Source organism: Athene cunicularia (genome assembly GCF_003259725.1).
Source record: "Athene cunicularia isolate RWA chromosome 2 unlocalized genomic scaffold, athCun1 chr2_part1, whole genome shotgun sequence".
Classification (NCBI taxonomy): Eukaryota; Metazoa; Chordata; class Aves; order Strigiformes; family Strigidae; genus Athene; species Athene cunicularia.
In genome coordinates this window covers 138,729,856-138,756,829 of record NW_020799095.1, presented here as the reverse complement: position 1 = coordinate 138,756,829, position 26,974 = coordinate 138,729,856, and the positions used below count along the sequence as shown (strand labels likewise).

Here is a 26,974-nt window from a genome sequence, read left to right as displayed (position 1 = left end):
GGTTTCTTACTGTGCTTTGATTTATCTGTGTCTCATGTCCTGGAGTTTCAGCTGTAAAGGGCAAGAATTGTCTTTACTACTATATTGAATGCCACTGCTATGTTCTCAGTTCTTTCAAGCCAGTAAATAATGAGATACTCATGAAATTCTTAGTGGGTGTTGTATTTTAATACCTTATCTGATTTTAGTGGGAGATTTACCTGACTAAGACCTTCTGGGATGCCTCCACACTGCAGAATAATTTCTTGTTCCCCCTACCAGGTAACAAATGCCAGCTTAATACATCAATCTATCATCACATAGTTTTGTATTATCCATAGCCAAAAGCCCTTAATAATAAATTCTAATCTCTTTAGGATGATAAAGTAGAAAACTAATATGAAGCTATTACAAATAAAACTGAATTCCCTAAAAAGCAAGACCTCTTTATACCTTAACACAATGCTCTTTCCAGCTGTCAGCCTAGAAACTCAGTACAACTCGGTATCACATACTTTATTCTGTTCTTAACAAACCTGTTAATAAAATGAGCCCTAGAGCTGCAGAAGTGAGGATTGCAGAGTGGGTAAACATTATGTCTAGTTCTGCATGGAAATGAAGCTGCACTATTATGGCCAAGGGCATACGGCCTTGAATTGAAGTTGTTTTGTGAAGAAGTAGTTGAGCATGTGTGCTGATTTTGGCTGGGATAGAGTTAATTTCCTTCATAGTAGCTAGTATGGGGCTATGTTTTGGACTTGTGCTGAAAGCAGTGTTGATAATTCAGGGATGTTTTTGTTATTGCTGAGCAGTGCTTACACAGAGTCAAGGCTTTTTCTGCTTCTCACACCACCCTGCCAGCAAGTAGACTGTGGGTGCACAAGAAGTTGGGAGGGGACACAGATGGGACAGCTGACCCCAGCTGACCAAAGGGATATCATAGAATCATAGAATGCTTTGGGTTAGAAGCAACCTGAAAGATCATCAAGTTCAACCCCACTTGCCATGGGCAGGGACACCTTCCACTAGCCCAGGTTGCTCACAGCCCCGTCCAACCTGGCCTTGAACACTGCCAGAGAGGGGGCAGCCACAGCTTCTCTGGGCAACCTGTGCCAGTGTCTCACCACCCTCACAGTAAAAGATTTCTTCCTTATAGCTAATTTAAGTCTAACCTCTTCCAGTTTAAATCTGTTACCTCTTATCCTCTCACCACGCCCCCTGATAAAGAGTCCCTCCCCAGCTTTCCTGTAGCCCCCTTTAGTGGAAGGTGTCCACAGAACCTTCTCTTCTCTAGGCTGAACAACCCCAACTCTCTCAGCCTAACCTTATCAGGGAGGCGCTTCAGCCCCCTGATCATCTTCTGGGCCCTCCTCTGGACCCACCCCAACAGGTCCATGTCCTTCTTGTGTTGGGGGCCCCAGAGCTGGACACAGCACTGCAGGTGGGGTCTCATAAGAGCAGAGCAGAGTAGAAGAGGACAATCCCCTCCCTCAACCTGCTGGCCACACTTCTCTTGATGCAGCCCAGTATAATGGTTGGCTTTCTGGACTGTGAGTGCACATTGGTGGCTCACAGTCAGTTTTCCATACACTACTACTTCAAAGTCCTTCTCTGCAGAGCGGCTCTCAATCCACTCATCACCCAGCCTGTATTTGTTCTTGGGATTGCGCCAAACCACGTGCAGGACCTTGTACTTGTTGAATTCCATGAGGTTTGCACAGCCCCACGTCTCCAGCCTGTCCAAGTCCCTCTGGATGGCACATCCCTTCCCTCCAGCGTGTCAACAGCACCACACAGCTTGGTGTCCTCAGCAAACTTGCTGAGGGTGCACTCAATCCCACTGTCCATGTCACCAGCAAAGATGTTAAACAGCACTGGCCCCAACACCGACCCCTGAGGAACGCCACTGGTCACCCCCCTCCACTTGGGCATGGAGCCGTTGACTGCAACTCTGAGTGCGACCATCCAGCCAATTCCTTATCCACTGAGTGGTTCATCCATCAAATCCATGTCTCTCCAATTTAGAGACAAGGATGTTGTATGGGACAGTGCCAAATGCTATGCACAAATATCGTATATTCCACACCATATGACTTCATGATCAACATGTAAAACTGGGGGAAGAAGGAAGAGAAGGGACATTCAGAGTGATGGCATTTGTCTTCCCAAGTAACCGTTACACATGACAGAGCCCTTCTTTCCTGGAGACGGCCGAACACCTGCCTGCCAGTGGGAAGCAGTGAATTAATTCCTTGTCTTGCTTTGCTTGCGTGCATTGCATTTGCTTTACTTTTTAAATTGTCTTTATCTCAACCCACGAGTTTTCCCACTTTTACTGTTCTGATTCTCTCCTCCATCCCACTGGGAGGGATTGAGCAGCTCTGTGGTGCTTAGTTGCCAGCTGGGGTTAAACCGCAAGAGTCATACAGTTTCAAGTGCAACCCTTGTTTTTGCTAACAGGTGAGAGTTTAATTCAGTTGATTGAGCAAAAATGGAGGCACTGAAGCAAAACACAACTCTTTGTTTCCAGTTCTGCAGTAACCATTTCCAGGTATGCAGAAGAGGAAGATTTAATACACCCTGTTAAGGAATCAGGGAGTTAGCTGTCTGAAGGAGAGGCACATCCCTTCCCTGTACAGTGAACGTCTGTGTGATATGCCAGTGGATTTTTCATTTATCTGATATGACTTCAGGGATGTAGCAATACTGAGCAACACCCCACAGGCCACACTATGAAGCGCACCAGACATGATGTTCACAATGACCCACAGTCTTTCTTTGTCCTAATTCTTTTTTTTCATTTCTAGGAGCACCTGGTCTGTCTTACTGTCATGACCCAGTGGTACCTTGGGTACACCCAAAAATCTACTACAAATATTCCATCACAACTTATCATGATGCAGTGCGATATGAATTGTGGGTTGTCTTGATAGTAGAGAATACTGCCCATTTCTGGCAGAAGAGTCTAGCTGAGGGCTACATGAAAAATGGATAGGGCTAGATAAAAACCAAAGAGCTATTTGTCAAATGTAAATGGAGTGATCCACACTGCAGAATATGGCACATGTCTGATACTTCCCTTAATATACAGGAGGAGGAGTGTCTGCCAAAAGCCAAGGAAAGCACATGCCACCAACTTTCTTTCCCAGATCTCTGCATCCCTTGTACTAATTCAAATTTTCTCTTTTATCCTGAGTAAGTGTTGAGCTTTGCTAACACCAGAATTACATTTAATTACATTTTGTGATAATTGGTCTGCTGGTAGTTTGAAGGTTAATTAGTTTTTTATTACCTGTGATTACAAACAGGCACTCTTAAATGTTGCTTTAGTGCCAATCTGCTGCTCTAGTCAAGAATAATTTAGATACATTCTCTTGTAATTGAAAGTAACTGCTGATAAACAGGTTATCTAGCTGATGGATGGATCCAATACGTGTTCTCACCTGGTAGATGGTACCAACAAAGAAAGGTCCATGCACTGCTCACAGTGGCAGGGCTTTTTAGTTCAGTTCATTACCATTTGTTGTTAAACAATTACATACAGCCAGCACATACAGTCTTCACTGACCTGTAAGAGGAGTGTTCATTATTTTGCATAGCATACTGCTCCCTTTAATCCCCGAGCTCTTGGCAGAAGTAGCAGTCTTGTTTCTGATCCTCTCCCGATTCAATCTGAATAGTGATGGAATGGAAGCTGTAGTGCTCAAACAGGGCTTGGGTAATATCTCTCAAAATCTTCTGGCTGTCCACTGTGTCTGCTATAGATAGCAAGCAGAAAACAATCAAAATGCATATAATACTTTAAAGAAGAGTGTTTACTGACCGAAACTATTCACAAATTTCTAACAAGAAGTTATTTTAAGAACTGTTTCTTGTCCTTTTTATCCTCTTTCAAGAACCTTCATGTCAGCAAAAGTTTGTTCATTCAGACGCGGTTGGAATATGCAATTTTGGCAAGAGCTGATCTAAGAGTAATCACCAAAGAAATTCAGTTTGGCAGAAGACTGGAGGAAAGAAGGAATACTTAATAAAGATTAGTTCATTCAGTCAGGGAGTAGCAACAGTGCCAAGTGTTTCAGGTGGCTGATAGACTCACTCTTTTTGGGAAGCAGGGGCTCCATGGAGGGCCGTGCCTCTGAACCTGCTCTTAGCTAAACACAGGTGGACTTTTTTTCTTAAATAAACCTTAACTTGTGCAAAGCAAACAGATAAACAAGAAAATTGTTCAGGAGGGTGGACAATTTGTCAATTGGCTTAAGTACTATAATTTTAAAAAATATTTTTAAATATGAACTGTTCCCCTGGAGTTACCTCTATGCTCCAAGATGTTTTAAAGATTTTTGTATGGGTATAGATGGATCAGGAATGCAGGCTTGCCCTGTAAGTTTTTCTTATAGGGATCAACATTTTTCAAGTTTGACAAATTCACCTAAAAATCTATTTGATATTGTGAGAAAAATCCAGTCTGGGTCTAATTTTCCTTATTTATTTAAAATATTTTGTAGTGTACTTCCTTGGCCCATAACCTCTTCAGTTTTCAAGTTTTGGGCTAAGTAAAGGTCTCTGTTGTTTTGGCAAGATTTCTGTGAGGAAGATTTGAGAGCTTTGTTGTTGCTGTTGTTATTTTTCCAACAAAATGATGACATTTGTTTTAATAAGTAACACATATACAGTCAGTTGTATCCCAATCAGGAGAGCCTGACCTTTACTAGGCAGCAGCTGAATACTCCCCATTTACAGAAATTTACTGACCTGTGGCAACATGAGCAGACAGAATAGTTTGATTTGTTGTCAGAGACCAGAGATGAAGGTTGTGAACAGATGCCACTTTCTCAACTGCTAAAATTCTTGCTTTCACTGCATCGTAAGCAAATTCCTTTGATGTTCCTTAAAGGGAGAAATTTGTGGGAAAAAACAACATATTTTGAAGATATAAGAATTATGATCATTAGAGGAAAATGCATTATGACCCTTTATTCAGTTAGATGTATAATTTTATTAAAATATTTAATGCTTTGGAAAGCCTTTCACAGAATTCACTGTGAAATTTAATTCTATCCCTTCTTTTATACTTTTCCATGGAAGAATGAGACTCATGCATGTCTTAGGACATACTCTGATGGTCCATTTTACATAGGGAAGTGGGCTGTTTAGTTTTACACCCACATCTTTTGTGAGTGCAGATTTTATGGCATCACCTGAGCACCTCTGAGGGATTCTGGCCTCAATACATTTACACAATAGAGAAGCATCTGTTTAGCAGGGAAGGAAAGACAAACATAAAGAATAAAATTGACTTGGGAATCTCAGATGATATTAGATCCCAGGTCTAGTTATTGAGTAGATCGGTGATTGTTTTCTTAGATGAGCTTTTTTACAAAAGATGATGATGGTGATGACCCTCATTCAGAGGGTGATAGAGTGAGCTGCAACATGAAATTCAGAGTCTAATCTAAATCCAGATTTGACCAAGGATTTAACTACAGATCTTCCCTGGAGGGGAATGCACCTCTATGCCCATGTGAACAGCTCTGCTCATCATGCTTCACGTGAATCAGTAAACTGAAAAATATTTTCAATGCCATCAGTTATGAAGTATAATAGCGATAAGCACAGTATTGGCTAATTTGTCTTTCATACTGTAACTGATAACAGTCAGTCACAGGGGCTGTGGGGCTGACACCCTTGGGCACACTGGATGCATGGGGTAATAGCCACCTCCAGTACTAACTCCAACATCAATTTCTCTTTGGAAAATTCTGGGCAGAATATGCTACTTATAAGACAGGAGATCAGAGACCTCTCCAGGAGGACAGTGTAAAAGGGCTTGCTGCAGTGGGGAACAGAGCACTGCCAACTTTGGTGTGTCAGCACAGCTTACAGAAGGTAGGGATCACTGCTCTGAGAAAGAGACCCCTGAGTGTCAGGGGCTGCCAAGCCTTCCTGGTAGTTAGATTTTTTTTCAGTAATCAAGAGATCTTCTGATTTCTTGGCAGCCATGATACAGCCAGTTGCTGCGCTCTGTCTAGGTACACTTGTATCTCTATCTCATAATCACTGAAAGCAAACCAACCCTAGAATGAAACTTTACTGTAAAACAATACTGGAAATTTTCTTCCTTGAAACAGAAGTAGGTGCAGAGTGAAAGAGAGAAGTAAATAGCCATGCAGACAGTCATACTAAGTTACTCATATCCATTCAAAACCTACACTATTAGAACTATTTTTCCCTTTCATCCTTATGTCTTCATAGCTGAGAAAGAGGTTGCATTATATTATTGGTGGAAGGAAGGCAAAAGCATGCATCTGTGACTGCTTAAGTCATTTGGCCTTACAAATCAAATGTTCAGGCCCATAGCTGACAGAATTAAATATTGCTAAGCCTACCTATTCTTGCTGCTGATGTGCCGAGAAATGTCTATTCCCTTGCACCTGAATGCGACTCAAAAGCTCCATCAGCTTGCTTTTCTGGACTGGCATAACTGAAAATCTTTTAAACTTCTGCCTCTTGCACTCAGCCTATTTCACAGACACAGTTCAAAGCACAGTCTTTTATTTAGGTTTTTTTTTTTGGCAAGCACTTGTACTTCACATAGGTAAAGGAATTACACAATGAACAAAGTAAGTAGATATCTCATATGCCAAAGGAGTGATAAAAAGCAACATTACACATAACACAAACAAAAGCAACTCAGTTTTAGGAACACATTGGGAGTTCATTAGCAAAACACTAGTACACAGGTTTTTACAAAAACTGGCATATGTATAAATCTTCTAGTGCAGTGGTAAAGAACATTTTTGATTAAAATTTTAATTAGGTTTAAAATGTGATCAGAATTATGACAATACTGGAAACTGATCCAGAAGTGTGCTATTATACTTTTGTCAGCAAGTATAAGCATTATGGAGAAAGAGAGAGAAAAAAACCCCAAAATATAACTGTATAGATTCTGGAATCAGGTCCTACCTTCCATTAACACTATCAAAATATCCCTTAAAATGGTGATGGTGGTTGCCAGAACAAAGATGGAAAACACAAACGTGCAGATTGGGTCAGCTATTTTGTATTCTGGCTAGAAAAATATGAACACATCACTTCGTTAATTTCATTACTGTTGGTTATTGCCATTTTTAATGAGTTAATCTCAAAGAATAATATATTCCATTCATCTAGTACAGAATGAGTGCTGACCTTTGCCATTTAGGGAGCCTCAGCACAGGGAAAGAAGATGCTACAGATAAAGAAAAGGAGAGACACCAAAGTATCCTCCTTGCAGTTGAAACACCCAGAAGCAAGTGTAACACTCTTAACAGTCATTTTAATTCCCAAGAATAAGTATAATTGACTAAATTACAATGTATATCATTAAGACAGAGAAAATATTTACATAGCACCTAGTGTCACAATGCTATGAGAATAACTGTTATCCTTAATTGCAAGGAAGGGAAGTGAACTAATAAAACTAACCTTAAAGAAGATGATAAGTGCACTAATTAGCACACTAATACTCTGGAATAGATCTCCGATGGTGTGCACAAAGGCTGCCCGGAGACTGACATTGCTCAGAGCTGCCTTTTCTGGAGGGGCTGAGACGTGTTCCCTGGCTTGTGCCCCATGGCTGTGCCCATGGCCAGTCTGGTGCAGAATCAGGCTTAGTCTGTAAGACATGTAAAGCTGCAAACATCAGTGGGGTTACTGCATCTCTGAAAGCAGTGATGTCACACGCATTATCAATCACTTGTGAAAGCTGAACAGTAAAATCAGACACATTAGGCGACTGAGCAGTGGCTAAGGTGATTCAGTGTCTTTTATACAAACAAGAAAGTCTGTGAACAGGGAAATTAATGAGGCCTCATTTTCTATAGAGTTCTTGAATGTTCTGAGATCTAATAAAAAGTGAGATGGAGATTAATCTTTTCTTGGAGTTTGTGCATTCATAATTTCCCTTCCCAGTATAGCAGCTAACAGAAAAGAGGAGAGCAACTGCAACCTTCAATGAGAAGCAGGATCTCTCTTCTCTACCCCTTTCCATATCCTTATGAAACTCATAAACATTTAATATTTTTGAGGTCAGTATCTCTCTATCATTTTTTGTTGAAATACAGAGGCAGGTTCAAGGTTCAAAATTTATATGGAGAGGAAAACAAAGTAACTTACAGGATGTTGGCGAGCACAGCACAAGCAGAGGTAATGAGCATCACTGTAGCATCAATATTGTAATTGGGGTGTAGCAGCCTCATGCTAGCCAAATATGTCAACAGGCCAGTCACCATCCAAACTATTATCATAGACATCAAAGCTCCTAGAATTTCTAGGAATGAAAATAATTTTATTTTAACAGGAGTCATAATAGAAATTCAAGAAATTTTAAGAGATTGATGGTAATGGTTCCAGGTTTGTGAGTTTTAGAGCCAGGAGAATTACTTCTTGTGTGTTGGCAGCCTTGATGATCACAATGAATGGGCCAAACCCCTTTCTGATCATAGCAAATCCAGTGGCTACCCAAGGCAGCCCTATGTATGTGGTGACCTAACTCTGTTCTACCTGTTCCTACTTTTGTCCTCTATCCAGAGTTGAGTTCATGCATCATTTGGAGAATTTGAAGAGATGAAAAAGATTATTTGGGAAGTTTTGGGAGGAGCAAAAGGAGCTGTAATGGGAAGGAAGGATAAAAGAGTAATTCTTTTATAACTTATGTAGTTGCCTGGCCCTGCCAGTGCGGTGTGAAGACCTCAGGAACCAGCCCTCCTTCCCCAACAAGATTATCTTGGTCACAGGAGCAGAGGTTGGAGGGAAGGAGAGAGGCACAGCTCACCCAAACCCACTGGCAGGCATAATCCCCCTCGAATAGCCTCCTTCGTTTCTGCACACCTCTTGTCACTTCACACTTCAGAAAGGCAGTGACAGCCCCCAACAAGGTCCTGCCAGCAAAACCTCTCCTTCCTCTCTCCTGGGTCTCATCCTGCCAATGCCACAAAATCATTTTTGTGCCACCAGCAGTGATGAGGATGAAAGAAGTTATTTTTTCCCTAAGGCAGCAAAATTTAATTTTGTCTCTATTGGCTCTGAGTTGGGCTCAAATAAATCCATCTCCCAAGGCCACCTTTTATTGCACTGCCATAGGAGAGGACCAGGGATGTTCGTATGAACGTGCAGCATGTTTTTAATAGGATGTGGGACTAGTAATTGCCATGTGACTTGAATGGGTAAATGTTCTTTATGAGCACAACTGAGACAATACCAAGGAAAATAAAAGCTCACAGTAAAGTCAGTAGATAGCCAGAAAGAATGAAGCACTTGCAGACCTTCACTCTCAGTACATGAAAGCAGCTGAAACTCAACTTATGATTTTGAATATATTTTTATGAGGGTGACACTTTTTGCAGAAGTCCTGGCTTCAGATGCTGATCAAAAGAAACATTTTGTCTAAAACAGAAAAATAACAAATGAAAGCGTGCTGACAGGGAGATCTAAAAGTAGATAGAGAGAAGCTAACATAAAGCATATCTGGTGTTTATATTTACTGCAAGTTACAGGTTGAAACCCTGCAAATTTGGCCCAGCTGAAGTTGTTGATGTCTATGCTATCATTAGCATGAAAGGAGACAACAGATTTTGTGAACACTTGTATGAATATCTGTGTGCATCCATGCATATACTCCACAGTGGAGTATGTTAGAGGTCATCTTCACCAACACAGGTGAAAATACGTATTCCTTCTCAATGTATTATCTTAGCAAAAGTTTAACTAAGCTTACAGACCAGTTCAGTAGTGCTAAATAGTAGTATTTTACTCAAGATATTCTCAGTTACATTTCTTCAGAACTACTAGCACTAACAGAGTACAGCAAACAATAGTGTAGTATTTTTTGGGAATCACTGAATCATACCAGAGATAAAGAAATTGAGGTTGAAGAGAGCTTTCCTACCTGGAAGTAGGTCTGGATCACACTACCAGTTTCATTCAATATTGTGCATCTAGCCTTGTTGCTGAAAGTAGCTGCACACCCAAAGAAAGGATTGCATTGAACTCCTGTCTTGACTGGTTCTGCTGCCTGGTTCTGGCTATAGAGGACAGGAGGCATTCAGATGGCTTCTGCTAAACCTGAGCCCTGCCAGACGCAGCCTTTGCATGATAAACCCTATCTATCAGTCTGAGAAAAGCAGTGAAAATACAGCTTCCAGTGTCATGGAGGGCTGCAGCTGAGAAACCTTGATAGTCAGTGCACAGTGACTCTGCTGCCCACCTGACTGCCCCCAGCTACTCTATTAAGGCACCCACCTGCATATTAATCTGGAAATATAGCTGGGGAAATAAGCAAGAAACAGGATAACAATCATGGAATGCCTAGCACAGAAATTTGATGCAAGGTTCTCTTTGCTGCCAGGATAAAAAGAAGATTGAAGTTCTGCATTGCAATGGCAAAAAAATAAAAAATCTAACACAGACTGAGAGTGAAGTTACATGAGGTGGCTAAACCTGCCTACATCAGCGAGAGAGAAGTCCCTCTTTCACTTTCCTTTCTTCCCAGACTAAGAAAGCATAAACACAAAAAGTAATTAAAGATCAGTTGATGGGAAGCAGTAGTTTGCTAAGGCTGCAAAATTCGGCTGTGTGTTGTCTGCATGATGCCAGCCATGCTTCAGTGACGGTAAACCTCCCCCTCATCCAGCAACCTGTTTGCAGCCGAGTTGGTAGGATATACTTAGGGAGCCATAAAAAGAGAGGGTGAGTATGGCATATGTATTCCCTGGTACATTCTGCAGCTACAAGCAACCTTGGCCTACAGACATCCTCAGTCAGGAGCTGTTTCTGGACCATCCTTGAAGCATTTATAATCTGAGTCCTCAGTTCAGGTGCGTAGGTGTCTAGAGCCATTTGAGATACACTGGCACCTCCATGTATGGCTTGACACAAGATGTATAGAAGACCAATCTACTTATGGAGTGGCAGCGAGAGACTTTATGGAACACATTAGGGCATTTCAAACAGCACTAATCACTTATATATGAGCACTAAACTGAGCCCTATGACACGCAGCATGGGATTCATTTCCAGACCAAGACAACAAAATTAAAATGTCTACATGTAGGTGTGAGCTAAGTGTCTAAGCTCCCTTTGTGAGCAAAGGACATCAAATTCATTGTGATTCACACAGCTTTCTGTTCCACTGACTGACTGGAAACACTTGCTCGTTTCTTAACTATGATTGTCTAGTGGCATTTGAGATACCCTGGTCCTGTGCTTGGCACCCTGTGCAGTCTGGGTCTTGTGTGACAGCTGCCATTCCCACGCATCAGTTTAGGGATGTAGCACTAGGCTTCTATGTTTAAGCGCCTAAATGGAGTCTAGATTTCTGTTGAACATATCAGAAACTTGGACCCTGTGCTTCTACGTGCTCACCTATGTGTATTATTTAGGTGTCTAAATCTCTAAGAGAATCATCCCCTCAGAAAATTTTTCTCATAGCTAATATTGCTGGTGTCTTGTCTTTTGTATAAGCAGTTGTGTTTGATTGTACGACTTTTGGTATTAGGTGTCACCTGTAAATATATTCATTTTGGTTGAGGACAGAGAACTTTAAAAACCTATCAGTGCTTCCATCTGATAAAAACCAGCAGTGATAAAGAGATATGCAGAGAGAGGATTTAGAAAATGGTAAATGTTAAAGCACCTCGCTTTCGTATAAATATAACATTGCTGTATTTTTTAAACAATTTAATTATTTGCTTTACCATTCTATTAATGGAGTAGACCCTCATTTTTCTGCCTATTGCTACTTTTATAGAAACTTGTGTTTCAGAGTAGATTGAGGACTTGGTTTTCTTCACATTTAAGTCGCTGAGGGAAGCTGCTGTTATCTCAGCCAAAGCTAGCACCAGCCCAACACTATATTAAATAATGAACTGAAAGACATGTTTGTAGATAGGAGATGACTGTGCTCTTTACTTCTTTGAAGCTCACTGGCTTCCTCTGTTTGTTGTGTCTTGGGGGCTTTGAGAGAATTATTGCACTATCTCTAAATATCTGCAGACCTACGTTGGACATTGGCACGTTTTCCAGTCCCTGGCTATGATGACTTCCCTCTCCCATTCCACATGCTCATACTGTGACATGTTTGCTACCTGCACGGTGCCACCCAAAAGTGAACTGCTTGGTGGGAGGTTTGGAGGCAAGCCACAGCGAAAAGAGGCTGATCAGGAAGCTTGTGAGGTCCACCAGGATGTGTGCTGCGTCGGTGATTACTGCCAGGCTCCCAGCAATCTGCCCACCTGTGTGAAACATGCATCCAAGTCATGGCTCTGGTCAGAAGTTTGGGTCAACAAGATCAAACTGCTTTGCTGTGAATCAAAGGGAACACTCAATTTTCAGTGATCATACACACAAAACTCTTCAAAGATAGTTTCATTTTGTACCTCATTTGTGCAGTGAAAGGTATGAATTAATAGAAAAAAATAAGCTAAATTTCTTTGTCCAGGAGAGAGACAGAGTCCTAAGGACAATAAGAGTTGTGATACATTAGTGCTGTGGCTATATTACTGATGGGCTATTTTACTGTGACTATTTTAATATCAGATATTTTTTTGTGAAAAGCAGTATTAGGGATCCTATTTCCAGTATTGTCCCACTATCTTTTCACAGATCACTGATATTTTTATATATGTACAAAAACTCAGAGACTTAGTTTATGGGATTAATTTCCTATTTGTTATAGGGAACTATGTATATTCTTCCTGAGATTTGGATGGCTGGATGCCCAACTGCTTATTTGTGACAGGAACACTAAAACAGGAGTAAAAAGAAAGGTCCCAGTAGGAAAGCTGTGATAAACAACTGACCATTTGGGTGAGGGCATAGAGAAAACCGTTCTGTGTGCAGGACTAATCTGTCATTTTGCATCGGTAATACATGATTTAATTTTCCCGTTAGAGCTGGAAAAATGTATCTGAATGTTATTTCACTTTGGGGGGTTTTGGTTTCATGTGAATCCTGGGGGGGGGGGAAACAACAAAAAAAACGCAACCCAACCCAACCAAAAAAAAACCCAAAAAACCCAAACCAAAAAAACCCAAAATATTTTAGGCCATCTGAAACCACATTTCTTTTACCCAGTAAGCTAAATATCATTATTTTGCCAAAATCTTCTAACCATGTCTCAGGGCTAAAGGCAAATCCAAAGAAGCTAAAAGATTGCTCTAAACTACCCCAGCTGTTGGTGGCTGCTGGAGAAGACAAGGACCACAGGCAGGAAGCTGTCCTGCCCACTTGTTATAGCAGGGGAATCTTTTCATCACAGTGGAAATGTAGAAAAATGGAAATGTGAAATAATAGAGCCAAAACATTTAGTTTCTGAATTTGGCAATATATTTCCATCTTTCTTCAGTCATTTAATTAATTTCAGCTCACCTATTTCTCCTGATCACAACCCATATGAGAATCAGTGAATCCTGAAAAACATCATAAAACGCCTCATTCAAACTTTTGGCAAGATACCACTGCCAAAGGGACATGTAGACATATCTTTTGTTTCCTTATAGATGGAAAGTCTTCATGCCAGCAGGATGGATTGTTTGTTTAATTTCCTCCCATATGCAGATTTTAGACTAGAATACCTAATACTGTATGGTTTGTACTGCAGGAGAATGTTTATTGCACCTATAGAGCATGTATTATTTTTCTCTGTTACCTCCCTATACATCTCATTTACAGCTGCTTGAAAGTTAATTCCCAAAAGGGAGCAAGCATGACTGCAGAATTTGAGGGCATCTCATTCCTTGCAGTAAAATGAAAAATTCAACAGAACAGGGATTTCCCAGAACATGCACATGTGGAAATGCACATATACTTTTTAGCCATGATACAGCTCTTAGACTTTCACTGTTTGCAGGATAGCAGTTTCTCAAGTGGGAAGTAATTTTGCATAGCAGAAGGAAGTAGGCTTGTCTGAGAGTGCACAGATGTTATCAACCAAGGCATCAGCTATCTTTCAGCAATCAAATATGTAGAGCACAAGCTGTCTGCAGAGCCCTATTGCATTTTAGATACTGTATTTCCATTTTCTGTGGGACAGCATTAAACAAGCTTGCTTCTAGCCTGCCATCTTTGAAAAATGTTGGCAAATTATTATTTTATGTATTGCTGGCATAATTAATGCCTTGGGTGAGCTTCTGAGATCTCAGTCTGCTTATTTTAGCAGTGTGGTCAAGTCTTTATATTCTTTTTTGACATGAAGACACATGCAGCGTTTCTCTCTCTCTCTAGTGCCCAAATGGAAATAAAGTACTCTGAAACCTGCATTTGGTCCTTAGCCACTAAAAATCCTTGGAAAGCTCTTTTGTATCAGGGCTGTACACAGGGTGTCATCAGTTTGACTGGTATCTCCAAATCTACGGAGATTGTGATGCATCTGCAAGAAGAAGATAATTTTTTGGAGACAGTTGGTGTATTAGGCTCAGCCAACAGTGCCTCTTTTGGAAGAGCAGTAAGGGCCAGCATAGACCAGTTTGAGAAAAATATGACTGGAAAGATCTAGGGATTCAAAGAAGCACAACTTTTCAACATTTTTGAAAGTGATGCAGCTTTGTTTCTTCTGTTTAGCATAATAATTCCCACTGAAGCTGTTTGCCCTTAAGAGGAGAAGGAAGGGGGACATATTCTTTATTTTAAATAGTAAAGCCTGTGTAATAGTTATAGGTTTTTATTGCTTTGTATCAATACTCCCAACAAGTGGCTTTTATGACTTACTATTACCCACAATGGATGTTTATAGCTTTGTATACCACAAAGTCGTAGAAATTGTCAGTCACTCAATGGTCAATCATGAGGCACAAGCAGTCTAGCCTAATGATTAAAAAAATTAAATGTATGGTTCATAATTGCAAAAATCTCTATAGACTGCTGTCTGTAACTGCAGTTAATAGCTGGTTTGTCAAAGTTTAATGGTCTGAAGCAAAATGGTCTTCAAGCCTGTTACTTAAGCTGTCACTGCAAAAAAGTTGTATGATCCATTAAGCAAAATGAAACATTTAGTTAGCATATCATCTGTCCTTCCAATTATCCTCTAGCATTGCTGCATTCACCAAACTTAAGCGTACTGATTATATGGTTTTGTTAGTAATGCATTGCTTCTGGCACTGGAAATTACTCCGTGGAGATTAGTGGTATGCACCAGTTTTCATGGGGGAATTGCATGTGACCTACAAACAACAGGTCTTCCTGCAGATGAAGCACAGGGCACGGAAGAGTTGGAGAAGTCCCTGCTGGGTTTGGCAGCCAGGGGAGAAGGCAGAAATTCAGCAGCTCTTTCAGTGCCTCCACTTTTCACCTGTGGGAAGACAAAGACTTTCTCCTTCATTTTCATGGGTCTCCAGACAAGCTAAGGCTGGGAAAACATGGGTTTCAGAGGCCTTCCTGGCTGATTTTTGTTACATCCCCTGTGGCACATATGGCAAAAGTCTGTAGGATTCCTTATGCCTTATCTTACCTCACCTCATCGAGGAGAAGGGGAAATTAAAGAGCCAGGAACTATCGGGTGGGTATAAATATGACAGAAGACATGCAGAGAGCAGATTGGTGAGACAAAACGAAAGCTAATGTTCTGTGAGCAAGCCAAATAGTTATATTAGATATTGTAGGATGGGTCCAGAAGTGAAAGCTAATTAGACAGGGGAATAAACTTCCATTGATCCCGAGACACACCAGCAGGCCAATTTAAAAGATAAACGTGCCCTGGTATAAATACATTGACTTAACTGAAGAAAAGCAGATGGTGAATCTGGCCCTGGATTTCCCTGGATTTTGTAAAGACTGTTGCATTTAATATCAGATCCTGCTGCTAGCAGCCTTCATCAGTGCTGAAGTCTCACTGGCCTGGATAAATATGTAAAATCTTTTCATCTTTTCCAAAAAAATGTAACCCAATCTATTAGAAACCTTTTGTGACACAATGCTAACACATGCTAGCCACTTTTAGGCAGGCTTAAAGACCTGAGAGAACAGTTCAGGCCATTAACTAATCTTTATATTCCTCCCCAGATTCAATTATTAAATGAGTATATGAAAATATTTTTATAATTTCACTTTTAAAACCCCACAATTCTTTTAAAGACTGGGAAGAAAGGAGAGTTGTTTTATTCCAGGTGTGTTCACCTCTGTGCATCATGAGTCCCTGTCAAAGTGCATACAAAAGGACATGAATATGGCTGTGCTGGGCACCAAACTGAGCTCTCTTTGGGCAAACGTACTCCCCTGTAATCTCAGCAATCATGAAGAAGATGCAGATTACTGATGCTGCACAGAGCTTCCTTCTGGCTTGATGCTGCTCCCTTTTTCTGTTCTCATAGACCTGTGAGTGGCCATGACAGTGACATGCTGGATTAGCTTCAGTAACTTCTGCTTCCTGCTGCTGCCTCTCTTCATTTAAATTCTTCTGATGCCAGCTCATCCTTCAGGATTGAAAGAAACAGACGATTAAAAAAGAGAAAACATCGTTATTTGGGTGTCTAGCCCTGCAGCCCCAGAAACTATGTAATTAATGCTTGCGAGGATAAAAGCAGTGTTGGGAACAGCGGAGCAGGTCACAGAAGAGGCTTGCTTGCACAAGCAGGGCTTGGCAGAGGGAGCTGCACATGGAATGATGGCTCTGGGTGTGTTTCCCAGATCTTTGGGCTCTCCTACATCATTTAGCAGTTTATGACTTTCTTAGGCTGTATATTTTCTGCACACTGTATGATTTTTCAAAAAGTCATACCTCATGCAAATAGTAACCAAATTCAGCATAGCATGGAGACAATTCCAGAGAAAATTTCATTTTTTTATTCCTAACAGTTTTGTTAGGAAGACTATTTTTCTAAAAAACCTTCTTTTTCTCAAATATAATTGACTAAAGATATTTCTCTCCTCTCTTTGCATGTACAAAAACTATCAGCAGGTCTAAGCATAGAGAATATTAGCCCAAAAGTTTCAACACACTTAAAAAAAAAAATCAGATAAATCAAATCTGCTTAGTATGCTGACCCCTTTGTGCCACTGATTTCACAGAAAGGCAAGAAGTTCAGCAGAAGTGGCTCTTTGAGCATTGCTCCGTGACAAGGTGATTTCCCAGCCAAATCTGCTCTGCCACAAAGCCTTGGAGCTGTCCTTCTCAGGCCTCCTGCATAGGAAATAAGGGATGGGGGTAGAGAGATTTGGGGCTGAGCACATTATATCATTGCAACTGCGGGAGCCCCCTGATGACCATGACATCTGGTGCTTTCATGAGAGCAGCTCAGAGACTCCCACAGGGGAAGCCCCAAGGTGGTGTGGTAAGCAAGGACGTTCCCTCTTCCTTATCTATCAACAGACAGGAGCCCAAATGGGAAAAAAAACCCCTCAAAACATGTCCCAGGAGGCTCAACTGAAAACCATTATGTCTGTCCAGATACATTTGCTGCCACAACTACTCCTGATGTGATAACCCTGTTGGTGAAACATCCCTTGCCATGCAGTGAGACTTGTGGGAGCACACTGTGGCATCAAAAGGTGAATTCTGCCCAGATGCGTGTACATAACTTCCATATAACCATGTGTTACAGCTATTTGAGGTCTGTGTATGCAGGGCTGTAGTTCTCAAGCCTGCCAAGGAATGCAGCAAACTTCAGTGCTGTTTCTGAGTCTGAAATCAGCCTGGGAACATAAAGTGGGGCTGGGCTTAACTGTGCCCAGTAATAACAGCCTTTTTTCCCCATTCTAAAGACTTCTCTTTGGGACTAAGGAGAATTGCTTCTTCAGTTGTGTGAAGGAGACCTATGCTCCAGGAAGTACATGGATCTTGGCAACTTTCTGTAGCATTTCTGCACCGTTTATGGAAGTGTCAAGATCCCTAAAATCTCACTGGAAAGGAATCATGCCAGTGGCTGCCAATCTGCAGTAGTTGGATGTCAAGAAAAAAACAGCACTGAAATCACAAGCTTTTTCCAGATGCCTTTTTGGGCAGCCTGAGGGGGCTGCAGCTGCTCAGCAGGTCTGAAGTCCTGCCAGATGCCCCGCAGCCTGCACCCCACCAGTGGGCAAGAGGCAAAGGCGGCCACAGACCTGTGGGTGCCTTGCCCGTTCATGTTCACCAGCATCACAGAGGTACTGGTGAAAGGAGAAGAGCTGACCCACCTTGGAAACCAAGTCCTGCAACTGTAGATAATCCACATGGAATTGGTTTTGTAAATATTATTGAAATGTTCCAAGGATGCAACATGTTCCCCTGAGTCAGCCCGTTTCCCAGCCAGGTTAGCATGTGGTCTCTGTTTGCTCAGCAGAGGCGACCTGTTCCCCATGTACGTGAGGAGCTTGCATGAAAGAGCAACTGGTCGCATTTAATGCCTGATGCCTGGACACAGTGAATTTTCATAGTCTTTTTGTCAGTGTTTACCCTTATTTTCCTCACAACAACAAATAAATGGGAGCTAGGCCATCTGGGGAATGGGCTGCCCATCTGGTAGCTGGGATTCCCGCTAGCCAGTCCTTCTCCAGTCCTTTAGTTTTATATTCATCAGGCTCCTCATGTGTACTGTGTCACTTATATGCAATATTCTCCTGATGAATTAGAAGGTATCACAAATTGATTCCTTCCAGATGGCTGAATAACATACTGTAGTTCTCTCGCTTTCCTCTGGAGATCAGGGTATGCAAGTTTTTCTTTCTTGTGATCCCTCTCTGGAGTTAACTTCCAATGCTTTTCTACAGTTTGCATGTAAAACTAATTTCCCTTTAATGCAATTTTCATCAGCTGGCGTTGAACATTAAAATCATCTTAACGACATGAGTCATGATCAGCTCAACAGCCTGTCAGGGCTGGGATGCCAAAATTACCCCTGCAGATTTCTGAGCCACCAAATCCTTTCCTTGCTGTTAACAAAATAGGTCGCTTTGTGATCCCCCTCCCTTTTTTTAATCTTCAAGTCTTTCCATCAGCTAACAAAACCTCAGAGTACCACTGAGGGGTAGGAAAGCACTGTCCACAGATCTCGTTGAATAGATGCAATAGCAAACAGAGACAGCATAAACCCACAAATGTCACATTTTTCTATCTAAAGAGTACCTAAATAAAAGTGGCCTGGTTGTCAGAGGTGGCGAGCATTCGCTGCTCCCTTTGAACTCACAGAGCAGCTCCCGGCCTGATGAGTTAGGAAGACTCCTGCCAGCTCCTGTACGTAACCATTATTTTTTTCTTCCAAGAGCAGCCTGCCACTAATTAAAAGAATCTAAGAGACAGTTTTATAAGTGTGTGAATCAAAAGCTTAAGGTGTAGAGATCAGCTCTGTCAAACCATAAACCCCTTCTGAGTCTGTTAGAGCAAGATGTAGCCATTGAGCATCAGATCTCTGCACCAGCACACTGCAAGCAGAGTTCCAGTTTAGAAAATCATCTTTTCTTCATTTCAAATTCTCTTTCCTTTGTAAAAAAGATTGCTGGGGAACGTCACAGAAAGGCTCCTACTGAGTCATGCCCAGAAGGGGAGAAGGAGAAAATCTTAATACATATTGCAGATTCCATACAAATCATTAGCAATAGCTTTTGATTACAACTTCCTTTTGTTTGTTTTCACTTGATCTGTTGGGTGCCTTGATCTGCAGGCTGACAGGAATAATTGCCATCCTCCTAGACCATTATGAGATCCCCAGTCAAAAGAGAAAAATGTGGAATCACTGCACTTCCCACAGGAGAGCATCTCCTTCACAAGGGAAAATAGTAATTTTTTGGTGCCTGAAAGAATGAAACTGCCTTCCAAGAAAAGCCTCCCTTAGTCTGGCTCCACTCCAACTTCAATTGATGTACCAGTCCTGAATATTTCCTAGTCATTTAAGACTCTGTTTATAACCTGGCTGTCCAGATTCTCTTTTTCCTTTAACAGTATTTTGGGCACAAAGCAAATATTTATATATTTGCATACATTTAGATGTCTACTAGATGAGAATTTGTCATGTAATTATTTTATTTAGTCTCATTTTGAGAGCTTGGCCATGTACGCATTAACGTATTGTCAATAAATTTCCTTCTGCATAACAATATAGCAATAGATGTACTGAGCTAGACCAAAGGTGCATGTAGCCAAGTATCCAAACTCTGCTCTGAGTGTGAGGGGATATATAAGGACAAAGTACAAGAAAGGAACACGTCTAGGACAGTACTGATCCCTGGCTGCACAAATCTGGAGGCTGGGTGATGGCTGAACCAGAGCTCGTGTCTAATAGCCCCTTAAACATCTTTCTTCCACAAACCTGGATGTCTTGAAAGTGTTGAGTTCCACTGCTTAATCGTGATTTGTTTAAAAACAATACATCCTTTGTTACATTAAAGCTGTCTGCCTGATATTTTAATTAGTTCTTGTACTGTTAGAAATAATGAATGGCCATTCCCTCTTTACCTTCTTCACATCATTCATGATTTTATGTATCATTATTATACCCCTGAACCATCAATTTCCTGAGCTGGTGTCCTAGTTATTTAATTTCTGTTCCCTACCTCTTACCATCTCGGTTTTAATTTTCTTTCCAAGATAGAGTGGGCATAACTGAAGGAGACGCTGTATGGCCAGTACTGTCAGACACAGTCCTTTCTAGAGGGTTCTCATGTCACCTAACACGAGAGCAAAATCAAGGGGATGGGTTTTGCTGAGTTCCCTAAGGTACTGTGTGCTCCTGGGGCCAGGTGGCAAGCCAGTACAAAGGAGACTTAACCACAGGACCCACAGCTAAAACCCTTCAGAAGTCACAAGAAACAGCTAAAGTTTTCCTGAGCATTGACTTTTGCAAAGCACAAGGAGTGGTGAAAAGCCCTTATTTGATGAGGGCTCTTTGATCCCATAAGAGTTTTCATATTGCCTGCAGGAAGGCAGAAAAAGAAGAAAATATTCCCTACATGCTTGTTATAGAAAATCAATCTCCACCTGAAAAAAATCATCTCCCAGGCTCACCTCAAATTTACTGGTATAAGCCTGGCAGACATATCTCACTTGATATGCCTTACAGAACATTTTTGCATAAGGCACAAGGTTCTGAGTGCTCAGCTTCAGACTCTGGTTCATACCCTTCCTGGAGGCTGGTGAGAAGTGGTGTCCTATCCTGGGATCAGTCCTGAGTAATATATTTGTCCATTACCTGGAGGAGGAGGTGGAATGCACCCTGATTGAGTTGGCAGGTGATGCCAGTCCGGGGATGCAGCTGACACATTGGAGGACAAGGCTGCCTGTAGGCTGGAGGAAGGGGCCAATAGGAGCCTACTGAAATTCAGCAAAGATGAATGCAAAGTCCTGCACCTGGGACAAACTTCTGAGACCATATCTAAAATACAGTTTCCAGTTTTGGAGTCCCCAGAACAGGAGAGATCAATAAACTGGCACAGGTTCAGCAGAGAGTCATCAAGATGGTTGAGGGCTGAAGAATTGCCCTGGAGGAACTGGACTTGTCCAGCCTAGAGGAGAGGTGGCTTCAGAACACCTAACAGCAACCTACCAATATTTTTGAGGATGTTATTGAGAAGGTGGTGCTTTATTGCTGTGTATGGAGGAAGCATGACATAAATTGAAGCAAGAGAAGTTCAGACTGAATATAAGGGGAAAAAAAATTGACTGTGTGGTTAATTCAGTATTGGAGCAGATTGTCCAGACAGGTCATGCAGTCTCCATCCTGAGGGCTTTTTTTCAAGACTACATCAGATAAAGCCCTGAGCAGCCTTGTTTGATCTCTTGGCTGACCCCACTTTGAGCAGGAGGTTGGACCAGACATATCCAGAGGTCCCTTCCAATCTGAATTATCCTACAAGCCTACAGCTGACCTGATTTTCAGAAAGCTCAGTTAAAGCCCACCCCCTTGTAAACATTTCAAGTTTGGCATGGGAGACCTCAATGCATCCAAGCCTGCTGGTGACTACAGACCAGCTTGGCATATACAAAACACCCTCCCCCACAACCTTGTGTTCAGGGAACAGGGCCTGTATTCAGACTTCCTACTCACATAGTTAAGATAAAAACAGTTTTATTCCCTGTGTATTGTAATAATGGCATTTATTAAAAAGGAAGAGGCTGGGGGATGGCAAAGAAATAGGCAATCTGTGTGCAAAATAAATTCTGTTGAAAGCGTTAGAACTGTTCATTAAGCCTACACACAGGGAACGGAAAAATGTGGTAATTTAAACCAAGGCTAAGATGAGCTTACTGCTACTGATCAGCTTAAGACACCTGAAGCTGTGCATGCAGCTGGTCTGTGCAAGCCCGAGCCCAGCAGGCTGCATCACCCCGCCATGCTGGGTCCCTGGGCAGGCTGGCTCTGGCCCCTGGGCTGGCACCCCGGGCTGCTGGACTGTGGGGGGGAGCAGGGTGAGGGTTTCCTCTGAGCTGCCAGCTCTTCCAAACAGCAGGGAGACCTTTGTTTATTGCAGGGACAGATTAATTACGTTGTGCAGTTAATAAAACTTCACCTGGAAAGAAAAGCTGAGAGGAGGGGCAACACAAATGCCACATGCCTGGAAGACAAGTCTTCTTCCTCCTGGTGAGCTGAGTTACCACTGCCATAACTCAGCCAGCTCAGGACCTTTGCGGTGCATCCCTGCTGGGACTGGCCCTCAAGTTCTGGGGCTGTTGGGCATATCTGCAGCAATCAGCCCAACAACTGCAATTGTTGCAGTGATTTGCCCCAACCAACTTCAATCCTGAATTAAGAAATAATTATGGGAAATAAATTGACTACATCAGAAGGTGAGTCAGCTCTCAGATGGGAGGATGAGCTGTTGGGGATTCCTGCACCCGGTGTGCATCCTACCCCTCTTCTCATTAGGGATATTCCCTGTTCCTGGTGATCTGGGGAAAAATGAGGGCTTCCTCACAAGGCAGCCTAACAACTATCCCTGTCTCAGGGCACCCCTTTCCACACTGTGTAAAGGGTTTGTCCAGAAATGTCCTTGTGTCCAGAGGTAGCCAGGGGCTAAAGGACCTCAACCACTGAAGCTGTGCACACAAAATTGCAAATTATCAAAAAAGCTGAGTTCTTCAGTAACTAAAATGAATTTCAGAATCATATGGGATCATTTTAAAATATAAATATTACCACAAAAGTCATTTTGTACAGTGTCATGTATATTTATGGAGCCATGCAATAATATTTAAATAATAACTCAGACATTCAAATGACTAAAATACGATGGCAGTGACCCCAGTATAAGAACATGAAGAGACAGATTTCCATTTGAACTGACAGTGTTTACGCCAAGTTTCTGTCCCACGCGTTTTAAGAGAGCCAAGCAATAAATAATCTGAAAACCAATGAGATAATGGAAATGTCAAGAGGTGCTAAATTGTAACTGAGCAGCTATTTTCTTTTAAAAATACTTGCTGGTCTGAGTCAAGAGGAAGAATGAAAATAATTTCCAACTGCAAAACTATTTTGTGACAGACATTTATACTCATTTTTAAACCCAAGCTATAGCATATCATATGTTTTCAGAGGGTCTTTCCTCACTCAAGCAAGCATTTACTCACAGGACCTTTAGCATGCAAGAAGTACATCAGCTTCAAGTCTGATAAACTATCCACAGAAATAAAGTTTTGCAGAATGAAGTCCTTAACAGCATCACATTTCTTTCACACCAACTAGATTATTTACACATTCAAGAATGAACAAACCTTGAATCAAACATGGTGTCAATAGCACTATTATAATTCAGCCTAAAATTGCAACATAATCTATGAGGTTTTGCATCCTACAATAAATCTACTAAGCATATAAAATACATAGCAGGAGACACTTGTTTCCACAGTAGATTGGTTCAATCCATCACAGATGCAGACATATAAGGCTGCTGTCTAGTAAATGAATCAAACATTTAATAAGAAAGTTTGGGAAAGAAAAAATCAAACAAAACATTCTGAAAGTAGAGAAAGATGTTCCCTGTACACACTGTGAAACTCCCCATACTTTGACTTTTGCAGCCCGTCAGCAGCTCTCAAAGACAAAGCAATGTCAGTTAAGGAAACGGAGTTGTGTTACCTGTCTAGGGCCAAGGAGTACTTCTTGGTGTCCCTCTCACTCACAAGGCAAGCTCTTTCAAGACCCTTTTTGGCAGCCATGAGGAAAGTCGGTGGGGTTTTACTTGTTTTTTTTTCCCCCGTTAAACTCTCTTGTCTCTGTTGGAAGCGGATGCGGTCAAAAACACCCTCCCAACTTATGCAGAAGTATTTGCCAAATATTTTTAAATAAAAAGGTTTTAATAATCTTCTCAATAAACCCACTGTGAGAGAAAGCTGCTTCCCTAGTGCTGGTGGCGTCACTAACATGCCAACTAGCAACTTGCTGAGCATGTCAGATTGGAGGTTTTGGGCCTCCCTCCTATTTTTTTCTTTTTTCCCCCACCATGTTTGGTGCTGTGATATGCTCTTTGGTCATGCGGTGGGTGCATGCTCTCCCAGTCACTGGCTTGGGGTCAAGCTGTCTGTGCGCACACTGAAGTGTATGCGGGTGCTTGCTCATGTGTGCTGAAAGAGAGGATGAAGGTAAACAAAACAGCCTGATTTGCCTGGAAACAGTCAAATCACTGTTTGTCTTTCTGCTTCCTTGGCTAGGGAGGAGAGTACACCTCTCTCACCCCAGCTCGGCACAAGCCTCTTTAATCTAAGTCATCGGTCTAAAGACTTATTTCTCCCCCTGGCACATTTGCTCCTAACGGTTCAAAACAGAAGAGACTGCTTATTATTGCCGCTTGCGACACAGGTTATTGAAATCCTCATTTCACCAGGAAGGACTGCGGGTTGTTATTTCTGCTTTATTCAGTTTGTTAGTTCTGTCGACAGCCACAGTCCCCGGAGGGGGGTAGAAGACCTCCAGCCTCACCTCTCTCACACACATCCTGGCCTCAGACATGCTCTTCAGCACTGATGGGAAATCTTGCACCGGTGCTGTCTGTATTTTACCGTATTCTCAGCAGAAGCAGACTGTGATTGAGATCCCTACCAGTGCAGATGCCTTCACAGGAGTGTTTAGAAATAGGCAGTGAGAAAATCCTGGAAGCTGCATTTAGATTCTGCAGTCGTTTTTTTTTTACCACAGATAGTCTAATATGTATATGATGAGATGGGATGTCCCCTTCCTTTCCCCAGCTTGAAAAACACATACTCTGTCTGAGACTCATGGGGGCAGGGAGGCCTCTCTGTACATCACATAAATGCAAAAAATTTCTTTTACACCATCAGAGATCCACACGTTGCCTCCCACATGCCAGCTGTGCAAACACTTCCCTGGAACCCATAAGCCAAGGAACCTATGGTATCTCAAACACTTTTCTGAACAGCTGCTGCAAGCATCGGAAATACATTTTTTTTCTACAGTGCGCTGTCACCTGTGTCTCTCTAATGTCCTTTTCTCAGGAGAGATTTCCCAGGTGCTTATAGCCATATGTACACGCCATTATAAGCCCCTTTGGTGGAAGAGATCGATTTTCTGACTCGCTCCTGGGACTTCCTAGATTCTTCTGGACATTAAAAAGTTGCTCTTTAATGTTTTTTAAAGTTGCAGCCACTTACTGGGCATGACACTGAATAATCTGAGAAGAGAGTCCAAGGATGAAAAGTCTGGACCCAGATAATTTTCAGAAATCTTATGAAACAGAAATACTACATTACTTGTCACCCCAGAAATGCCATTAAATAGCAATTTTATTCTGCTCCCAAGAGGGAGGAAGGAAGGACAAGGAAGGCAGTCGTTCCAGCTGTGCACCCTGGAACCTGACACAGGCTTATAATTCATGCCCAACAAGGGCTTCAGCTGGTTCCCCATCCCATAAATACCACCATTACTGCAGTGTCCCTGTGTGCTTCTCAACTCATCTTTCCTTTAGAAATCACCAAACACTGACATCCTGTCACAGATCAGAGATGCCCGAAAAATAAACCTGGCCTGATTTACAATGGATCACAGTCTTTCTAAGGTGCTAAGCCAAAGTATCAGGTCTAAGCACGCTCAATTTAAGGAAAATTTTAAATTCACCTCAGAAGATTACAGATAAAGCCTGTTTCTGTTTCAAATCACTGGAAGCATGTAACTTTTGTTAGTGAGATAGATGAGTTTCCATCATTTTGCAAAAGGGTCTTGAGCCTCAGGTGCACACCAGCAAAACAAAGCCATAGATCACTCCCAGCATTTAATCTAGACCTTTGTTTTGTGTTTATTGTTGTCAGTGCTGATGGTTGTGCTTCTCAGGAGACAGGCTGTGAGGCGGGATAGAAAGAAATCTCTTCAGAGCTTTCCACAAAGACTTGGGTTTTCTCTTTATACAGACTCTGAAACTCATTAAGAGACAGCAGCTGTCTGTGGAATTTCTGCTGCAGAGGAATTATTCAGACCATCTCAATAAATTCATCTTCAGCTTTCAATAATAATGCAGTTTGTTTCTGAGTCTACATGAAAAATGCCACATATCCAATCATACCAGTTCTAATGACCCTAGTCAAGGACATTTCTCAAGATCGTCATCCAATGCAGACATTTGAGACATCACACTGGCTTTTGCAAATGAAATCTCATCATCATTATTATCCAAAATCGCCATCAGTTAAAAAAAAAAAGCAACTCCTTGATCCTATTTCAACTTTAATCAGCCACACTTTAAATATGAAAAAAAAAGACCCTCTCATCCTGTCATTATGGAAGTAGATACTGACAGCTTAAATGTACAGAGGGAAATTCAGTGCATCTATTAATTGAAAATGCCAGCGAAGTTGGTCAATTTTCCCAAGCATGAGACATCTTAGAGATCAGAGATCATCTGCAAAGTTCTTCTCCACCTTTCTCTGGCATCAGCTTGAGTAACTCTACTGCACTGCCTACAACCTAGGGATCCAGGCATTTGTGATTTCTGGGGCTTAATTATTACAGTTTTTGCATTTATAGTGTGAATATGCTTTTTTACCCAGTAAAGCTCCAATACCTTCAGCTGGAACCTCTCCAGCCATCTGTCATTTGGGGATCCAAGGCTG

At 41.7% G+C, this 26,974-nt stretch overlaps 1 protein-coding gene across 1 annotated transcript; it reads right to left on the bottom strand.

The window, feature by feature from the left end:
• Positions 1–3,591: 3,591 nt before the first annotated feature.
• On the bottom strand, positions 3,592–24,073 carry SLC30A8 (solute carrier family 30 member 8). The gene is made up of 8 exons (XM_026842849.1): positions 23,994–24,073; positions 16,220–16,424; positions 12,105–12,243; positions 8,137–8,290; positions 7,447–7,636; positions 6,946–7,051; positions 4,732–4,866; positions 3,592–3,737 (listed from the first exon to the last, which is right to left on the bottom strand). The coding sequence occupies exons 1-8, from the start codon at positions 24,071–24,073 to the stop codon at positions 3,592–3,594; spliced, it is 1,155 nt and encodes a 384-aa protein (XP_026698650.1).
• Between the last annotated feature and the right edge of the window lie 2,901 nt (positions 24,074–26,974).